At 41.1% G+C, this 21,507-nt stretch overlaps 1 protein-coding gene across 1 annotated transcript in view; it reads left to right on the top strand.

Moving 5' to 3' along the window:
• The first annotated feature begins 1,074 nt into the window (after positions 1-1,074).
• Positions 1,075-21,507, top strand: part of LOC146498039 (polyamine-transporting ATPase 13A3-like) — a 34,519-nt gene continuing 14,086 nt past the window's right edge. Inside the window, 22 exon segments of the mRNA XM_085139346.1 lie at positions 1,075-1,393; positions 5,141-5,210; positions 9,518-9,691; positions 9,825-9,909; positions 9,912-10,003; positions 10,121-10,191; positions 10,944-11,027; positions 11,148-11,217; positions 11,304-11,438; positions 11,535-11,607; positions 11,716-11,847; positions 16,380-16,547; positions 16,663-16,820; positions 16,894-17,082; positions 17,836-17,897; positions 18,882-19,032; positions 19,181-19,303; positions 19,397-19,414; positions 19,651-19,801; positions 19,962-20,082; positions 20,697-20,821; positions 20,916-21,079. Coding sequence (XP_084995472.1) covers positions 1,335-1,393; positions 5,141-5,210; positions 9,518-9,691; positions 9,825-9,909; positions 9,912-10,003; positions 10,121-10,191; positions 10,944-11,027; positions 11,148-11,217; positions 11,304-11,438; positions 11,535-11,607; positions 11,716-11,847; positions 16,380-16,547; positions 16,663-16,820; positions 16,894-17,082; positions 17,836-17,897; positions 18,882-19,032; positions 19,181-19,303; positions 19,397-19,414; positions 19,651-19,801; positions 19,962-20,082; positions 20,697-20,821; positions 20,916-21,079 — 2,475 coding nt within the window. The 5' untranslated portion in view covers positions 1,075-1,334.

The raw sequence follows: 21,507 nt of genomic DNA on the forward strand, positions 1-21,507 counted from the left end.
GTTGTTTCTTTTTAGTACCGCTTAATCTTTTAGCCTCTTGTTGCCCCGTTCCAACTCTTTTAAAACATGTTGCTCCCATAAAACTCAAAATGACATCATTTTGCACTCGGTGCTCACTATGGACCGACTTTGTTAGACAATCATTCTGTGCGTCCTGATGATCTGATGACTTTTACAGGTTTTAACAAGTGCTGTGCTTGCTGCTGGGTTCGGCATTCTGAGGGAAGGATAGAGCAAAGCAGGCAGAGCTTTAGTAGATCTGCAGAGCTTTTTGGAGTAACACTAACAAATTTAAGCTGTTTACACACATTGCTGACCCGCAACAAGCTACATGACTGAGCTGTGCCCAGCTTGCACTTTGCTTGGTGCTGGGACAGACTGCTGTGGCAGAGTGAAAAATGGCATTGCACAACATGTGCCAGACTACAAATGGAAAGCTTGCAGTACTACAAATCTGCAGAATCATATGTAGATATATTCAAGACAACAGACTAAGACTCTAAAAAGTTATTCAGCTATTATTAAACTTAAACTAAAACCTGTCCAGATAAGGATTTAATTTGGAGTTTACTTTTTACCATTTTGTGCTTTGACCTCAATTTTAATTGGCTATTTAGCTTTGATTCAGATCAAATGGAAACTAAGTTTATGTATATGTTTGTTTCAGGAAAAGGACGCAGAGGTGGATCGCAGGATGCTGAACTTTGCATATATGACTTCTTTTCTCTTGATTTGAAGCCTGTGTGTTTCTGTAAAATGGTCAATACTCGCGCATCTTACAGCTTTAAATTCAGTTGTCATATTTTGTACTTTAAACCGTTCATCTTATAAATATATAAAAACTCATGAAAGAAGCCCGCCTTGTTGTCACTCATGTAACATGTCATTTCATGTAAAAACGTTTATTACGATTTGATAAGATGATGAAATAGATTTTGAAACAAAACCAAGTTTTTTTGTGTGTGTTTTATTTTTAACATCTGCAATAAAGAGATAAAAAGTTAACTTCAGCTTCTTCGCGGCCTCCGTCCTGAAACAACACCACCCTCAGGGCTAAACGTGCCCCAATATCAAACCACGAATAACCAGTCTGAATACTGCGAGTCAGTCTTGCACACGATTCGTTGCAACTTGCAGAAATTCGCCCCAAAAGCGGTGTCCTTCAGTGACCTCACATCCTGTTTTCCCCACTTCCTTGTAAATGGACCGGTTTGGGACGGTCCGGGTCGCCTCGCAGCGTGGATCTCCTGCTGTGTCCACCGCGCGTTTCTCCAGACACCCGCTGCACGATCCGCAGTGTTTGCGGGCTGCAGAGGACATCCAAGCAAACTTTAATGCAGCAGCTCCACCATGCAGGGTCTGATCTGATCCAGCAGAGAGAGAGGAGGCATCGGTAAGTCGGCAGCTCGCATGAATCCACGCTTGTTTACGCGATGATTGTAACGTTTTTGGACGCTTTCAGCAAAAAATGCGCCAAATCTCAGTTTAGCGGCAGCTTGCGAAACTTTTTGACGACTTTGATCCATGTTGGTGAAAGTTAGTGAGACTGGAAAGTGCTTTGCGTCCACTGATCATGCCCGATAGGCTGTGATTAAAACCGTGGAAATCTGTGTTTTTTCTGCTCTTACACTCAAACATCAACAGTTGAAATTTTTGCAGTTAAAGCAGCGCGTTTATCGCTTTGGTTGTCGGATTAGTTAAATATGGCTCAAGTGGGGCTGGCATGTGGTGGAGACACCTTTTAGAGGATTCACACACCTGGGTCTGTGTGGGCTGCATGTGCAGAAGGGTTTAAGCTGTCATGTTGCACATGTGTGCACAGCTCGGCCAAATCCCTGCTACACATTCAGGACTGGCTTTGATTTGATTTGGACACTCCAATATATTTAAGATCAAGCTGTTGGGAAGCCATTGCTTACATAGAGTGTCAGATTCTTGCAGAGTGCAGCAGTGTTTCCGTTTTATTTATTTCATATCTGCCCCTACAAGTTTTCCTGGCACAGAGCAGCACCACATGTTCACTTTTAGTGACTTTTTAATGGCAATAAAGTGGTTTTATATACAGATAAAGGGAAAGTTAAAGGAAAAGCTAATATAAAGGCTGTTGGTAAGGTGTTTGGACAGAACTGCTTTTATGCGCATCTGCTGGTTGTCCACAAACTCCACTGGAGGAATTAACAACTTTAGCTAAAAGATATTGTCTCATACCAGATCTGATAACTACGAAGGGTGTAGTTTATGATTTCTATCCTTATCAAATCTGGAAGAGACCAATCTCATCTCTTATCGTCTTCATTTATGCACTCTAATTGGTTTCTGTTACTGTTACTGAAGCCCAGGTTGCTTTGATAGTGGGCCAGTATTACATGGCTGTGTTGACCTTGAATCTGATAAAAAATAAAGTGGACCAACCACCACCGATGCCAGCAGATCACAGACTGCAGAAACTTTACACTGGATTACAAACACCTTGGGTTCTTTGCCTCTCTGCTCTTCATCCAGACTCTATGCCAAATTTACTTCTGTTTTAAAAGAGGATTTTGGACCGCTGAGCAGTTCATTTTCTCGTTAGCTCAGGTAAGACATTTCTGAATCCCTGGTTCAGGTGTGGCTTACTATTGTGACTCTTGTTGCTCCTTTCCTGAGGACCTCTGTACCCGGTGGCTGTAGATGCAGTTCACTCCTCTTGAAGCTCTCCCAAGTTCTTGAATTAACTTTTCTTCACAGTCACCTTAAGGCTGAAGGTGCTTGTGGGCCTTTTCCCTTCCAGTCAGCTTTCCGTTGATATGCTTCTATACCACACTCTGAGAACAGCCAGCCTTTTCAGCTGTGACCTCCTGTGGTTCACCCTGCTCGTGGAGGATGTCGATGATCATCATCTGGGCAACTGTGAAGTCAGCCGGCTTCCCCATGATTGTGGTTGCGTGTACTGAATTAGAGGTACACAGTATTTACACTGTTTAAATAATAATTCACTCAAACCCCAAATGAAATCTTTGAATACTTTTCATTCAATAATTCTTTGAGCTGTAAACTCTGAGTTATCACATTGCAGTTTCTGTATAGCGAGTCTAGAATACGTAACAATTTCACTTTCTTAAATAACTGATAGAAAACTTTGAATTTTTCCAAAGATATTGTGAGTTTTTGAGATGCACCTGATCAGATCAAAGACTTGCATGTTAGGATAAGTTTGATTTTGTCATAGTAAAGCTGAGGTCTATTTGTTTTCCATTTTTAAATTAAAAATTTTCCATGGAAGAAAAAAAATGCACTTTAATGTTAAACCTCTAAATCAAAATTGCAAGGAGTGCTAAATGAAAAAGTACATTTTAAATAAGTTAATAAGTTAATAACTACTGTATTACAGACTTAGAGCTCTTGATGAGCCAGGTCAGGCGGATGATGCACACAAAACTGCAGCTGTGACTGTTTTTGAACTTAACAATAGTGCAAAGGTTTCTGTGTATATTGCGGCCTATCATGCACTGATTGTTGCTTAATACTATTCTTATATTTATTATAAGTAATTAACAGATGTGTTTGAACTGGGGTCATGCAGAGTGAGTAGGATTATGATGTGCAGATTACACACTAATGTCTGTTTTTAGTACATTCCTGATTGTTGATTTGATAAATAAAGCAAGTGTATAAACAGTGTTGGGAAGGTTACTTTTAAAATGTATTCCATTACAGAATACACGACCTAAAATGTATTCTGTAACGTATTCCGTTACGTTACTCAATGAGAGTAACGTATTCTGAATACTTTGCATTACTTTACATATTATCATGCATTTTACAACTACATCAATGTACTATTGCTGTGTGATTTATTACTATTACTGAAGGTCCGCAGCTCCGAACCGTAGTAAAGGGACCTCTGACTAATACGGGTTCGTGTCGGGCTCGTAGCCGAAAAATAGCTCTACTTTGTTGTCTGGGTCAACTTTGCTAGCGAGAGACAGAGAGAGGCGTTGAAAGGCTGCTCCAACGGAACTTATTGTTTTTGGAGGAAAACACGAACACGGTGTACAGTCGAGTCTTAATAGCTTACTTACAACTGGGCTCATCAGGCACTCTTCTTGGCTGCAGTGGTTATTATTATATTTACATGCTTCCAGCTCCCGTTTTTGCTCGATGACAACGCGTACTTTTCGACTCTCCTTTTTCTCCCTCCCTCGCTCACAGACACATAACGGGTATGGCGGTCCATTCTCCCTGCAGCACGGACTACACTGCCCGTGATGCTACATTCTGCATTCTGCCTACTAGCTTAGCACAACAACAATAAAAAGGCGCTCTCTCACCCAGGAAACACGCAAAGCGAGAGCGTCACCCTGTAACCATGGCAACCGCAACGCTGCCACCTGGAACAACAGAACGTAGCTGTCAAACAAAACCCAAACAGTCCTGACCCGCCACAATATGAAACAGGAAAGTACCGCCGTGTAATCCATTTATTTCAACAAAGTAACTGTATTCTAAATACCAACTTTTTAAACGGTACCTGTAACGGAATACAGTTACTCATATTTTGTATTTTAAATACGTAACGGCGGTACATGTATTCCGTTACTCCACAACACTGTCTATAAAGTGCTTCGAGTCATATTGAGTGCATTAACAATACTGTTCTGGCAAACTCGAAAATCTGCAACATTAAGAATGAACTGTCAGGACTTCATGAAGGTAGATGTTTGCAGAAGAATCACAAGAGGCTTGGAGCAATCCAATAGTTTCCAATACAAAAATGCTCCAATACGTTGGAGCATTTTTCAGTTCAGGCGGGTTCGATGACAGCTCATTCTTCCACACAGACACCTCATCGGTTATCTCACGGATAAGATTTTTGTCCTTGTCGTGATGTTGTTTGACTTGTATCTAACTTTGTTTTCATCTCCAATGATGAAAAGCCAAATAGGAAAAAATAAATAATAAATGGCTGACTTCATTATTAGTATAAGAGGTTGCCATCTCTTGAGAGACTGTAAAATGAAGTCATTTTATGCCCTTGACCGTGATTGAAGGACCTTTATCGACTACACAGAGTTGAAGAGATCCTTGATAGCTGAAGAGCTTCCACGAGTGATGACACACCTGCGGGTGAAAAATTATACTTTTTTGCATTTCTTCGTAGTTTCGGGACATCTGAGAAAATGAAGGTGAACGAGGTGAAGCTCATCAGCCCAGGCCTGGAGGATGAGATGGTGAGTATCATTTCAGTTATTTCACTTTTTGGTTTTCTCATATCATCTACTTTTGGCATGAAAATGCACCAGTGTGTGTAAGTATTGTGTAAAAGAAGAGTGAGTTTCAGTCAGATGGGTACAACTGTTTTTTTGGTTTTTTTTTTTTTTTTTTTGTTGTTTTAAAGGAAGCAGGTTGTGTTTACTACAGATGGACATCAGCCAATGGTCTGTGGACTTGGCGTGTTAAAACCTCAACTGTGTTACTGTTGGCACGTTGGTTTACTAGATCCAGAAGTTATAATATTTAGACATGTGGGTGGAGAGCTAAGTTATCACCTAACACTAGGAAGCCATAAACTACATGGGCAAAACGCATGGACATGGCTAACTGGCGTTCAGTAACAGACCAATAAATACTTGAATGTCAGTCAAGAAAACTGGATCACAAACATCTTGGATGGTCTGAACCTCTAAGCAGACAGTATTATTTGGCAGGCCATTGCATTAATCCAATATACTGATAGAGTTGTAACTCGCTACAAAGAAACATGTTTTTTGGTAATGCACTAACTGAATGCAATGTGATTACTGTATTAAAGTTGCAATTATACCGGTACTTAAATTACCAAGCCTCTCCAGTTATCTGCACGTCAGGCAGGTAGAACTAAAAATGCATATTTTGTGTATAATGTTTGTCTGCTGGGCTACAGTCAGCTGATTTCAGTTAATGTGCAGAGAGCTGGAAAACTGGAGTGGTGTACAACTTTTAAAGAGTGGAAATTTGGGCATGACCTTTTTTCTTTGCATGAGGGAACAAGAACGTGATGTAGAAACAGTCGCATTATAATAACATCACAGCATAGCGCAACATCAGTTCCTTGCAGACATTAGACAGCATGCTAACACAAAGCTAGCTAAGAACCCAGAGTGTTAACGCCGAATGTTTGCCTACGCCGAGACCAGCAGCCCATAGCCTGAACCTCAACAGGCAACAAAAGCAGTGATAATCACTATTTTTGAAATATAAATGTAGCATCCATTCCTACCTGTACGTGTTTCTGAGGTAGAATCACCGTGGCGATCGCTTTCAAGATTCTTTGGGCTGGTTTACATTATTGCTTTGTGTTCAAGGATCGTTAGAACAGGGGTGTGTGTGTGTGTGTGCGTGTGTGCGTGCGTGTGTGTGTGTGTGTGACTGGAAACTAAAGCTTATGTTGTTAACTGGTAATTATGTGAGAGTGCATTTCGGGTCATCTTTCGAGTAATGCAAAAGGAATGTAGTGATTAGCAGAGGTGGCAAAAGAGATTTTGTATTTTAGTAGAAGTACAGATACTGTTTAAAAATACTCTAGTAAAAGTTGAAGTACTGATTCAACTTCTTTACTCAAGTATAAGTGAAAAAGTACAGGCTCTGAAATGTACTCAGAGTAAGAAAGTAGCTCTTTGAAGAACCTTTCTGCCAGCTGTTTCATGCAAAGCTTTCAGTTTAATTTTTAATTCTAATTGTAGTCAGCCTGAATCTGTTTAATAGAATATGAATTTAACCACAACCACAATAAATTCCAAATACACGACTTAATTCAACCAGATGTCAGCAGATGTTACTGATTTCCATCCTCGATACAGTACACAGTTTATGCTGTCTTTATATTAAACACTATAAAGTTGGTATGAAGGTGAATTCAGTGAATGGATCTCAGCATCATCATCTCTGCCACCCTTCGTGTAACCTAACTCTGACCATGAAACCTTAGCCACTGTGCACCGGTCACACGCTGTTCTTTACTTTAAACTCATCACAGTGCAGCAAACAAACCTGTTTATCCTGCACTAACTTGCAGAGGATTTTCGTGTATCCTTTAAATAGCACAGTTAGTTTACCTCAGTTTGTTCTTCATATTGTGCAACCAGACATAATGTCACATGTACAGACCCAGTATCTGATTTAAAAACAGGACTTACAAAGAAGATTTACATTTCCAGTTAGTCAAACACCACTGAGCCGTCCTTACCTTTAAATCTAACCTCTCGTCTTCCTTACCTGTCTTTGTCATCTTTCTCCATCTCTGAGTGAAGTTGGCTCTCTTTCTTTTCTCTCCCTGTGAAAACCAGCAGCTCCACCTTTAGCTAGCAGATAAACTGCAAACAAACTGTTTGTGTGTTTGCTGATAGAAATGCTGTATTTGAAATTAGCTGCCATTTACAAAACATTACTGCCTTTATGCTCGCTCGTCTTTCGTGGGGCTAGCTAGATGCTGAAGTACTGCAACTTCTGGACACCTGCAGTCATTCTGGTACTGTACCGAAAAAAAGAAAACACGCCTCACTTTAATCCCTTTAACTTTACCAGGCAGTTTTTTTTTACATCTTTAATCTCTGTTTATGCCACATTACTTGCCGAATAGTACTGGAACAGGATGGCCTTTCATGTGTTACTGTTTAGGCTCAAGTCAGTTTGATGTCTGAAAGCCAGTGTCATGAAATAATAACTCCCCTCAAATGCCTTAAACCTAAGGTAATGAGTCTGTTTTGAAAATATGAGGATTAGAAAGTACAAATATTTGTTTAAAAACTTAGGGCGTAAAAATAAAAAGTTGTTTAAAAAAAAACAAACTCAAGTACAGATACCTATGGAAGCCCGTTTCCGCCACTAAACCCCCCCCCCCCCCAAAAAAACAAACAAAAACAAGTATCCATAGGTTGAAATTTCGAGTTATTTTCTTGAAATTTAGACTCGAAATTTTGTGTTAGCTCTGCCAATCAGTAATCTAGGTGAATGAGGTCACTTTCTTGTTACCCGGAAGCATATGGCGCAGAGTAACACGCACTCAAAACCGGATCGCAACAAACTGGCTCTTTCGTGAGTACGTTTGCTGATAGTAACACCATGCGATTCAGCTAATAACACAAGGATTTCATCGTTTTTGAAGCCACTCTGAAAATACTCAGCAATCTGTGGATTCATGGCTGGATGTAATACTGGTAGCTTAGCTGTAGCATTTGTAGCTGAAGGTTTCAACCTCTGGGTAACAAGGAAATGACGTCATTCACGTAGATGATTGGCAGCGCTATCTCAAAATTTCGAGTTACTTTTCTCAAAATTTTGAGTTAATAAGTTGAAATTTTGAGAAAAGAACTCAAAATTTCAAGTTATGGATCTTTTTTTCTTTTTTTTTTTACTTGCGGAAACGGGCTTCCATAGCTACCTGAAATTTCTACTTAAGTACACTAAAAAAGTATTTGTACTTTGTTACTTCCCACCCCTGTTGATTAGTATTAACAATTTCTTTATACTGGGAGCAATTAAGTATGCATCCTTCTTAAAAACGGTAACTAGTAATGGGGGGGGGGGGGGGGGAATTGATACAGCATAGCTACATTTTGTGTTGTGATATTGTATCGATATAGACACCAAATATTTTTTTTTTTGTTAAATTAATTAAAATATGATGGAAAAACTACAAACTTAAACTCTGATAATTAAATATGAATTGCTGTTAAATGTGAATTTCTTTTTACATAGACGGCATTGATGTTTGATTATTTTTTTCAGTGATTTGTCGCAGTTAATTGGTGTATTATCAGAAACAGATTGCACGTAATTACCATTCATTCACAGACTGATAGCAGACTGACTGTCTTACATTTATAGCAGGTTTTAGAGACAGTGTTGGTACGCTTGATCTCATTTTGCAGCCAAAAAATAACTGACGTGAGATAACTTTATCGTATTGCAACAAAACAGATACTGATAAAGTTTAACTTTGAGGACATAATTTGTAGTTGAACAACATGTGTCACTGCAGTGCTCAGCAGGTCACACAATGTTAATAATCACAGTAATATTGTATTGTGGGTTGTCTACTGAGTCCCACCTCTAGCTAGCTGTGCATTAACATATAAGATGTAAATGGGTGTTAGACTCCAGATTAGGATAAGTCACTAATATGTTTTTCCAATTCTCTTAGTATTTATTACACATTGAATATCTTTGGTTTCAAATTCAGTTTCAGTAATGCAGGTTTTGTCCGTCCATCCCTGGTTTGAGACTGGGGGGAGGCACCAGCTTCAGGGGGGTCACAAGCTAGCGAGCTCCTTGTGCCGGTCCCAATCACAGATAAAAGGGTGGATTGCAAGAAGGATGCCATTCCTGATGCATTCCAGTGCACACCATCCACCTCCTTTGGGAAATACTTGCTAGAGAATGACTTGTCTATTCATTAATCTGTGGCTGAAATAAGTCCTTGAATCCAGCATATTACCAGGTGTTTTACAGACAAGACACAACTACACAGCCATGTTAACATGTTAGCGTACCTGTGCAGGAGGTGTCGGGTTACAGACCCTGTCTGTGGAAGATGATCCTGGTGGGCGCAGGTGTTATTTGCTCTGGTGGTCTCCTGCTGCTGCTCCTCTACTGGTTACCTGAGTGGGGTGTGAAGAGCACCTGTACTCACACCACGCTGAAGGACGCACACACAGTGCTGCTCAGGACAACGGTATGTGCTGTAGTTTAATATTGAAATGAAGCATTTTATTTCTTTGGCACACATACTGTTCCATACTGTGTCTGATAAATTTAATGTAGCCTCACGAACAGGAAAACTGTGCTGCTTTATATTGTTACCTCAGGATGAGTTCAAACAGTGGTTTCGAGCCAGAATGCATGTGATGTTGGCTCCTGGGAAGAAGCCCTTTGACAGTTTGGCTTCCCAGCCTGAAACCAGGTACCAAATGGAGACGGAGACCTTGGTGTCAGCGCTGTACACGAAGACTGCTACGGACAGTTTTCTCACAGGCAGCTGGTTCAGGTACTTCAGTATGAAGCCGTGTCTCCGGTTACTATTTGATAGTTTTCTAACTAACCCATTTTGAACAAATCTGTTTTACAGACTAAGTGTTTGGATTCTCCCCTCTCCCTCTCTCAGGTTCACTATTTCGTCCACCACAGCGCTCGATACTACTGGAATGATGTGATACAGAACTTTGAATTATACAAGTAAGCATCCACTGAGTATGTGTGCTGTAGTCTTGTGTTCAGAATATTTGATGTGCTACATGTATTACAGCTTTTTTTATTTTTTTTTACAAATTCAGTTAAATTATATGAATTCATTGACTTTTTAAGTAAAGGGAAAAAATGATGGAATTCCCTTGTAATGCTTTAAACGTAAAAGCGTGAGGAGGTGTAACAGAATAGTAATTGTGATGTTTTTTTTGTTGATTGCATAGTTTTTGCCAGGTTCTGCATGATTAGATACACACCAATAAGGCATAGCATTATGACCACCTGCCTAATATTGTGTTGGTCCCCCTTTTGCTGCCAAAACAGCCCCCACCAAGCAACGGATCCTTTAGGTCATGTAAGTTAGGAGGCGGGGTGTCCATGGGTCCGACTTGTTTCTCCTGCACATCCTGCATACATGAAGCAGTGACCCCTGCAGACGGAGAACGCCCCACGATAGCTGCAGCTTTGGAGATGCTCTGACTCAGTTGTCCAGCCATCACAATTTGGCCCTCGTCAGACTCTTAAATCTTCACACTTCCCAGATTTTCCAGCTTCTAACACATCACCTTTGAGGACAAAATGTTCACTTGCTTCCTAATGCATCCCACCCACTCACAGCTGCCACGATGAAGAGATAATCAGTGTTATTCACTTCACCTGTCAGTGCTCATAATGTTATGCCCGGTCGGTGTGTGTGTTGCTCTGCTCAGCTGCAGTTGACAGGAATTGTATTCGTTTTCTAGAGGCCTGGAGGATGTGAATGTGAGCTGTGCAAGCCTTCACTCTGAGCACAGCTCTGGGCTTTCTAAAACATTACAGGACTACAGGTACATGCTGGGCTTTCTTACAGGCTGTTTTCTTAAGTTATTTGCTCATTTAAAAAATAATGAAGAAGCAGCAGATGGATTTTTCGTGATGGACAAATTGGTTTGATTCTTGTTTATCAGGAGGCTGTTTTTTGGGGAGAATGAGATTGCAGTGAGAGTGCCCTCTCTGTTAAAGCTTCTCGTAAAGGAGGTGAGTTTCAAGCTCTTGCATAACATATTTTCTTACAGCACATCTATCATTTCTACTAATTCCCCCTGTTTGCATGTTTTTTTCAGGTCTTGAACCCTTTTTACATCTTCCAGCTCTTCAGCATTATTCTCTGGAGCTTTGAAGATTATTATTATTATGCCTCTGCCATCGTTTTCATGTCCATCATTTCTATTGCTACCTCACTGTACACCATTAAAAAGGTGGGTCACACCTCAGACAGCTCTGCTCTCGGTCACCCGTTTTCAACGCAGTTGTGTTCTGGTGCCTTTCAAGAGCTGTTTTTCTTCTCCTTTCAGCAATACGTCATGCTGCACGACATGGTGGCAGCCCACAGCGTGGTTCGTGTTTCCGTGTGCAGAGGGAATAAAGGCATGTTTTCATCTCTGATCATGACACAAAGCTAATAGCTGCTTTGCCTTGTGACTGGCTACAGAGACAGTGTGTATCCAAAGTCTTCTTTCATGATCTTGACCGCAGATATTGAACAGGCCATGTCAACGGAGCTCGTGCCCGGCGATGTCATCGCCATTCCAGCGAATGGGATGATAATGCCGTGTGACGCCGTGCTCGTCCGCGGAACCTGCATTGTGAACGAGAGCATGCTGACAGGTGAGACTGCTCTTCGCCGCGCTCGCCGCGGAGAAAAGTCCATGAAAAGTTACTACCGTTCTTCCAGGAATCTGTGGTTATCTCTCGTCACTTATCTCTTTACACTTTATGACTGTTCGTGAGAGGCAGCTGGTACTTCTGTCACTGCTACAATATATCAAAGATTAAGCCGGCTTTGATTTTTAGCTCGTCTAGCTGAAGGACTGATTAGCTTATGCCATGGCGAGGCGTTCTTTGCCCGTCCACAGTTCAGAAGAACTTAGGTCACATTTGTCATTCTACAGGGAATAACCCGATGAGCTGTTATGTCATCATTACATTTTTCTTTCTTTCTTTCTTTCTTTCTTTCTTTTTTTTTTTGCCCACATTGTCATACATGACCTTATTGTATCATCGCTGGCCCTTTAAAACAAGTTCAGCAGCCTCTAACTTATGCAAAGCTCATCTGCTTTACGTTAATGAATCCATAGATTTGGACATCATATCCTTCTCTGACCTTTTGCTCTCAGTTAGAAAGCTGTTAAGGCACCTCACACTTCGCTCAGTTTAAGATAATTTTACTCTGATTGGCTGGCGTTCACAAACAGGAGGTTTTTAAGAGCATGTGGGCGGGGCTTTGCAGTAGTCACATTAGAACGTAGAAGCTTGTCCTGAAAACACGGACCCAGATGTACCTGGATCCAAGGCAAGCATCTTCTAACATTTGCACATTATTGTTTACCAGCTAAAGGAAAACACGCTGATATACTTTGAAATTGGACTTTTTCCACCCCAACCAGTGAGTAAACTAAAAGCATCGTCCAGTCAGTCTTTAATTAGCGCTACGATTCATGGTTTCACTTTCAAATTGTTTTTTGCACCTAGCCAAGCCAAAACCAGTAGTTACATTAATATCATTCACTCTGTCCTGACTCGGTATCCCAACCCCGGCTCATCCAACTCTACAACCGACAGGGGAGTGAAGATAGTCGCTTCTATCTGTCTACCTGTAACCAGCCCTGCCTTATGATCTGGTAGTCTGCTCATCAAAATGCATGTAGACTTTTGATTACTGAGCAAATTTCTTTTTTGGGGTAAAAATGAGCCTTGATATTTAATCCCACAGCCATAATTGTCTACATCAGGAATATATTCCATTTATAATGTGGGACACACAAAAACCACTTTGAGCTTAAAGTCGGTCAGACCAGTGAAACTCCTCTGTCTGCCAGCATAAAGAAGTTTAACTTAATATTTCTTAATATAGAAAAAAGATACAATACAATTTTATCAGTACCCATCTTTTTCTACATGATAAAGAAATCCTGTTGTGGTAAATGAAAGAAATCTGTCAGGACAGATCTTTGGAAAAAGTTCTGATAGCTCATTGCACAGGCTGCCCTGTAATTATAAAACACAACATTTTTGTTAACTCACTGGAAAAACTGGAAAAATTAAAAAAGTTCAAAACTCCTTCCTTCTTCACATTTTCCAAAGCTGTCCAGCCAGGTGGATGCTGAAGCCTTCCTATATGTGAATGGGAATGATGTTAGCTCTGAGATATTTTATTTTCTGCATCTCTAGTGTTCTCATTTTAAAAGTCATTTGCATCTGTTAATAACATTTCTTACATCATATAATTTTTTATATTTGACGTTTGTTCCTTTTCTTTATGTCTGCCTCGTTATATTGCTAGGTGTTGGTTTTGTCTTATGACTATTTGACATAAGTAAATATCCCATGTAATTAAGTACAGTCATGTGAAGAACGTTTTTCACATGACTGTAAACGGTCCTTTGAAAAACTAAGAATACCTTATGATCAGTGTTGGGTAAGTTACTTTAAAATAGTAACTTAGTTACATTACTAGTTACTTCTATCAAAAGTAACTCAGTTACTTCAAGTTACTCGTTACTTTCAAAGTAACTAGTTACTAGGGAAAGTAACTTTGGTTTTACTCAGAATTCTCTTGTTAATGTGTTGCTTCCATAACTTTGCCAGTCTTCTAGCTTGCTTACTTGCCACAAGTGCACTGTGCCACCTACCAATAGAAAGGAAAAGATAATGTGCATATTTCCACGAGAGAATGCCATGATTCTAGCCTACGTCACAGCGTCATGTGCGCCTTTTACATCCAACACAAAAACTGCAGTCGTGGTGCTTTGATTGTACTCAGAACTCGGAAATTCTGCCTTCTGAATAGGAAGATGTAGGTAACACCAGACTGCAGATGAGCTGCATACAGGGCTGGACTGGGACAGAAAATTGGCCCGGGCATTTTGACTTGAGACTGGCCCACCATTATAGGAAAAATCATAAAGCCTTTGAATGAAAACAAACGCTGTTGTGACAGTGATGTTCACTGTTTTGATGGTATATATGCACCAATCTATCAATCGTTTGTTGTAAGATTCAGATAATTATTTTTTAAAAGCTAGACATTTTAAATGAGAATAAGAAAGAAAAGTATTTCCTTGTGCCCCCCTCTCCCTGTTAATGCCCTACCTGGCCCCCCTGGCAAACCTTTGCTAGACCCGCCCCTGCACAGTTACCAGCTGTCAGCTACTTAGAAAAGGATCCTGGTGTTATCTGTCTCTCAGAAACAGTTCATAACTTCCCTTCAACTCATTCATGTCACCTAAAAGGTAAACCTGTTTCTCCATCACCTGTTCAGCTCTGATGATTCAGTAAGGACATCTCCTGGTTTCATGTTTCCCTCTCACCAGATAACCAAACCGACATCATGACCAGCAGCTTTTTTGCAGCTGTGGCTCCAGCAAACATCAGCTGATACTAGAAATTAATATTAAATAAATTCTAACAACGGCTGCTCAAGCTTAAACGTGCTGCTGTTGTTTAGCGTGACATCGGCTGGTTTCCTCTTTCTGGCGCAAAGTGGGCGATAAACAAACAAGAGAGCCGATCAGCTGATCATTGATCAGTTTTCATGATTGAAGTAGAAACAGGAGAGGGAGGGGAATGAAAGAAGAAGAAGGCAGCTGTGCAGCAAAGACACAGAATAACTCCAGCTTTGTGCCTTTTTCATTGTAGCTGAATTACGGGACAAACTGTTCCTTTTCACCTCAATAAGAAACGCGTAATATTTTCTCTGAATACCAGACGGGACGGTTGGCAACTCTAATAACTTATGAACAAAATAAAGTTCAACATCATTAACTTCATAGCACCCACCCAGCTGTATAGAAACTCCGTCATGCTAGCTAGTACGCAGTACGGAAAAAGTCAGAATAACGAAAATAAACTCCACCTAAACTTGGTTTATATCTGACCCAGATAGACTGCAGGTCATAACTTCTTACCTGAAGTTCAGTTCACACTTGGACCGGCGGCCGCCTCGGGTCGCTTTTCCTTCTGCGTCCCCTTTCTCTCATCCACCTGCTGGCCTCCACCACTTGCTAATGTTACAGAATCTGTGGAAGCTCCGCGATAGCCACCACACGAAATAACGAGTAACGACCCTATCTAAATCCCAGTAACGACTAACGCGTTCCTGATTTTGGCATAATAACTAGTTACCGTGCTCGTTACCACAATAATAACGTAGTTACTGTAACGCGTTACTTAATAACGCGTTAGTCCCAACACTGCTTATGATTCATTAGCCTGTAGAACCACCTTTGGCAGCAATAACTTATGTATGACACGTGTGTGTCACATCATTACATCATTATGGGGAGATTTTGGGCCACTTATTTTAGTGTTGTTTCGCTTTTTCTTTTTTTTTGGGCATTGAGATATGCACAGTTCTCCTGTTAAAGTCCTGCCGCAGCATTTCAATAAGGTTGCAGTCTGGACTTCGACTGGGCATTCGCAACACCCCAATTCTCTTCTTTTTAAGACATCTTGATGAAGATTTGCTGCTGTGTTTGGGATCGTTGTCCTGTTCAATGACTAGCTGTTAGACAGATGACATCACATTTGACTTATCACAAGTTTATGGTCGACTCAATAACTGCAGGGTGCCCGGTCGGGTGGATGTAAAACAAACTCAAATCATCACGCCTCTACCGCCGTGGTTGACAGTTTGTTTGAGCTCTCTGTGCTGATATGCACCAGACAAGGTGAAATGCAAACTTTGTTTTTCACGTGACTGTATGTTGAAAGCTGGATCCTGTCCACATATTGTGATGTCCTGGTAGCCATGGTTTTTGGCACCATTTGTTTTTTTCCCCCCTCCTGTAGGTCTGTGTTAGATCGTTAAACATCTAGCTGCACCAGAGAGAGTGTGTGTGTGAGTTTGCAGGAGCTGGCTTTAGATACTCCTGTCACTCCCACCTCTCAGGTGCCAAAAGCAGTGCAACCAGGGCATCACAATATGTGTACTATTAATATGTATATTATATTATATTATATTATAAATAGTTGCTTCAGCAGAATGAATGTTGCAAAAATATGCAGCAATTCAAAAAGCAGATGGTTAATTGAATAAATATTCAATATTTCAGAAAAGCCATTCTGGTGTTCTGGTCTTCATTTCTGCATCTGTTCTTTTTGATATTTTCTTTTGATTTTTTAAAAAAAATCTCTTTTAGGAGAGAGTGTGCCAGTCACCAAGACCAGTCTGCCCAGTGCTGGCGAGGAAGGAGCCAGGAGCTACAATATAGATGAGCATAAAAAACACACCCTCTACTGTGGTACCCACGTCATCCAGACCCGCTTCTACACCGGAGAACTGGTGAAAGCTGTTGTGGTGCGAACAGGTAAACTGGAGAGAGATGGACTGGGACCCACTGTGGTGGTTTAGCTTCTGCTTTAGACTGAGCACCCTCAAAAGAAAGAAAATAATCAGAGAGTATTACTTGTGTGTCTCCACAGGCTTTAGCACAGAGAAAGGCCAACTTGTGCGTTCTATTCTTTACCCTAAACCCACTGACTTCAAGCTGTACCACGACGCATACCTGTTCCTGTTGTGTCTTGTTGGGGTGGCGGGCATCGGCTTCATCTATACCATCGTCCTCAGCATCATGAACAAGGTATTACTGCTCTTTAAGAGGCTTATGAACGTCTTCAGTGAGCTAAATCACAGTTGCTGTCGGTTCTGTCCAGGTCCCAGCAAAAACCATCATTATTGAATCTCTGGACATCGTGACCATTACCGTGCCCCCGGCCTTACCAGCCGCCATGACGGCCGGCATCGTTTACGCACAGCGGCGTCTGAAGCGCGTCGGCATCTTCTGCATCAGTCCGCAGAGGATCAACATGTGCGGTCAGCTTAACGTGGTTTGCTTTGACAAGGTGAGTTAGAAAATGTAGAAGCAGAGGATCTGAAGTAGCTCAGAAATCAGTCCTCAGACAAAATGCATGAAAATTGGTTTTCAACACATTCAAACCCACTTCCAGTTCAAGCACAAGTTCTTTTTTGAGAGTGACTGCATGATTTAATGACCGTAAATGTCTCGAGGCAGAGCTGTGGTCGTGCAAATATGCTGTTTGTTCATAACATCGAGCTTTATGCACTCAAAAGAGAGATGCTGTACAAGTTTATAAGGACTTAGACGTATCTAAGCAGGCTGTGCTTGACATGAGAAACGGGTTGTAATGTTGTTAGCTTGAGAAAAGCATTCAAAGTTGATAAATTTGATTAATTATTCAGTGAAGTCTGTTTTTCCCAAACATTTTCCAACATTTTCTAGATTGTATAATTCATTAAGAGAAGGAAAAAATTCTGAAAATAAAGAGACACAGACTTTATTAATAGTTTGTTTGGTTGTAAAGGAGATAAAGTTTGTTGTTGTTGGTTTTATTTATTTTTAACACTGACCTCAGTTGGTAGAAAGGTTATGTACTAAACAGCTAAATGCTTCCACACGGACATGCTGGGTCACATCTTTGTCCTTGTTTTGTCCTTTGAGGAAGCTGCTTAGTCTTGTTCCGTTCCACTGTCTAGAATTATGGGCTGTTCAGATTGATTTCCTGCTCTTGCTGATGAGATGTACAAGGCCTGAGTTGGTAGCTTCGTAATAATGTGCAGTTTTTGTTTTCCCTCAGACTGGTACTCTGACTGAGGATGGTTTGGACCTGTGGGGCATTCACAGGGCTGAGGATGGCAGGTAGGAAGTGGCAACTTTGGGTTTATTGCCATTCGTGTGCATATTAAGATCAGATCTCCAAGTATAACCAGAAACAAATAGGAACTGCTATAGCTCACCTCTTTGTGCAAGTAGCAAATATGCCAAAGGCAACTGCAGGTGCCTTAGTTCAACTTCCCCCTCAGTCATTTCCTGCATATTGCTCCCCCCACTCCATCCATGCTTTACTGTCTAGTCTCTGTAAAGGTCTCTCAAAATAAAGACAGCACATACAAAAAGGTATTGCATTACTGCATCATAGCTTTAAAATGCTTCATTTAGCGGCTTGTTGATTTATTGAATAACACAGAATGCATCTGTATTTTACTGCTGTCCGCTAACAGTTTCTCTAATAATTTTGTCCTGACACATCTGAAGGAAAAGTAATCATGACTTCTTTGGTCATAGACTGTACGTAGTAGATGGCAAGCAGAGGGCGTATCTGATGGTAAAAATCTGAGAAAACGACAGTCGTACTCACTTTTGATTTTGACCTTGCTAAATCTTTTCTTGATGAGTTTATGGGCAAAGTCAATTATTTTAAATCTTGTTAAATATATAAAAGGTCTGTTTTTAAAAAAATGTTTCTTTGGAGTAAAGCCGCGTATGCTTTAGGGTGTTGCTACAGTAAACATCCTGAGGACTGTTTCTCGGTTGAATCCACTCGATGCTAATTTCTTCTGATTTCAGAAAACCAAACAAACAACGTCCGCGCTTACATTAGTAGCCTGTGAACCAATAGTTCCATCGTTTATGTACAGTCTTTAACTTTGCCTCTATGAAACACTGGACAGAGAAATTTAGACCTTTACTATCAGGAGTTGCCATCGGCTTCTATTAACAGATTTGGAAATGTCACAGAAACTTTGTGTTGTTTTCACACAGAGTTTTATAGAGTCACGATTTGCTTCTTTCGCACCTACAAAGAATCGAGTCGTTGAGTCAGACCTTCTCTCTTCACTGCAGCTTTTGTTCACCTGAGTCTGAGGCTGCTAAAGACAGTCTTGTAAACACTACATTCGTGGCCTGCATGGCAACCTGCCACTCACTGACCAAAATAGAAGGAGAGCTCTCTGGAGACCCTTTGGACCTCAAGATGTTCAGCGCTACAGGCTGGGTAAGCAGAGATTTGTGTTTAGCGTGGTTAGTTACTGATAGCCTGTAAGTGAAATCTCCAGCTCCAAGCTCCAGCAAAAAAAAATACCTTTATTTACAGCAGCCTTGACTCAGTGATTCAAGGCAGAAAGGTGATGCTTTTGTTTTAGATCCTAGAAGAACCCACCGAGGAAGAAACCGCGCTCCACAATCCCATAATGCCCACAGTTGTACGCCCTCCAAAGCACATCGCCCCTGAAGCCCATCAGAGCAATCCACTACCTCAGAGCATGGTACCGTGACCTCCGTATGTTCATTGATGACTATAAATCAACGCCGGATTTTCCACTCCTAATATGACACATTTTGTTTTTTTTCTTTTTCAGGAGCTTTCTGAATTATCTGTAAGTTGCCATTTCATGAAAACATCAATGTTTTTGTATTCACTTTGTTACTGAGTGTTAAATCTTGTAAATCTGACGTAGCTAGCTGAAAATTATAGCCTAGCATGAAGCCTGGAAGCAGCTGTCAAACTACTCTTTGAATCACTTGTTATGAAGAGAATAAATCAACACATTTTTAGAATCAGAGCAATTTTTTTTTTTTTCTTCAGTTCAAACATGTGACTTTTGCTCCTCAGGCCTGTGAGATGGGCATTGTGCGTCAGTTCCCCTTCTCCTCGGCGCTGCAGAGGATGAGCGTGGTGGTCAGGAGGCTGGGGGAAAAAAAAATGGACGCCTTCTTAAAAGGGGCACCGGAGGTGGTGGCCAGCCTCTGCAGACAGCACACAAGTCAGACATGGGATGGTTATTTCCTCCCTTTTTATTTGACTTTGCTGTAAAGAAATACAAATGAATAAAATATGTCCTCCCTGTCCCACAAAATCATTTCTTATCTTGTCTCATGTTATATAATAAGGTCACACCAACATAGCTCTGACCTTCTGTTTAGTCCCACAGACGTTCACAGAGACTCTGGAGGCCTACACCAGGCAGGGCTTCAGGGTTATTGCCCTGGCACATCGTCAGCTAGAGTCCAAACTCTCCTGGCACAAAGTCCAGAGCCTCAGCAGGTACTGTACGCCCGTATCCTCAGATAATACCGTCCACAGTGCATGTGGATACTCCCACCCTGAAGAAAATGCTTGCAACGTGGTTTCTCATCTTGCTGATGAAGCTTTTAGAAGCTCAAAGCTGCTCTTAGAGTAACTTAGCTCAAAGTCCTTCTATTGCAGGGCAGAAAATGTCCTTGCTAAGTGAAACATGAGGAGGAAGGCTTGTTTGAGAGCTTTTATATTAGAAGTATTTGAAATGACTAGCAGTTTTGTCATCTGCCACAATGTCGTGCTGCCAAAAGACACAAAACTGTTTGAGGTGACTGCAATATGAACGATTTATTAAGGGACTCTATGCTCAAAGACGTGCTCGCTGAACAGCAGCATATTAGTGTTTGTTTCCGGGTGTTTGGGGTCAGTGTGATAAAAGTAGGAAATCATTAACTAAACTTAAAGACAGGAAGAATGTTATGTAAGTGAGCTGAGCTCAGCGATAACCTCATATTTATGATGTCTAAAAGTCAGAAGTCACCGTGTGTCCCAGATTCATCCTGATATGTTTTTCTCTAAATGTGACTTTTTGTGGATTCCTTAAAAAATGGCAGCACAAGTCTATGATTTTTCTCTCATAGGGACGTATTAGAGACCAACATGGAGTTCCTCGGTCTGATCATCATGCAGAACAAAATCAAACCAGAGACTGCTGGTGTTTTATGTGAATTGCAGCGAGCCAACATACGCACATTGATGGTCACGGGTAATGCAGCTCAGTCAATTTGTCTTTTATTTGTGAGGCAAATTTAAATGTTTGTGCCTCTCATTTCCCTCCTCTCCTCTGCATCTTCTGATAGGCGACAATATGTTGACGGCCATATCGGTGGCTCGAGACTGTGGAATGGTCCGTCCACACGAGAAGGTCATAATAGCAGATGCTGTGCCTCCCAAAGATTTCCAGCCTGCGAGTATCACGTGGCATTACACTGAAAACCAAGCTCAGGCTGTTAAGGACAACGAGGTAAGAACCACCGAGTAATCCCCGGTTAGTGGACGGTACTGGGAAGAAGGTTTGAGCCAGCCCTTGTAGTTCTCCAGACTTCTTGAAGGATGTTCCAGAGCTCTTCGTTGGATGTTGACTGCCTTTTGTTCCTTTCTTTGCTTCATTAAAGTTTGAATAATCTCTCCATCAGATATGTTGACACTGATTTTCAGTCCAGTTCTTGTGTAATTTTCATACCTCAGCCTTTTCTCTTTGTTTCCCTTCCTTAAGTATGGCTTCTTGACAGTCACCCTTCCACTGAGACCATTTCTGATGAGGCTTCAGTGAACAGTGGACGGATCAACTGAAGGCCCATATTTATCTCTCAGATTCTGTGTCAGCTCTTTGCTGTTGTTTCTCAGACATGACTTTCAGATACTGTTTATTTTTAATGGTCTGCTATTTCT

The sequence above is a fragment of the Neolamprologus multifasciatus genome, chromosome 18 (assembly GCF_963576455.1).
Source record: "Neolamprologus multifasciatus chromosome 18, fNeoMul1.2, whole genome shotgun sequence".
Lineage (NCBI taxonomy): Eukaryota > Metazoa > Chordata > Actinopteri > Cichliformes > Cichlidae > Neolamprologus > Neolamprologus multifasciatus.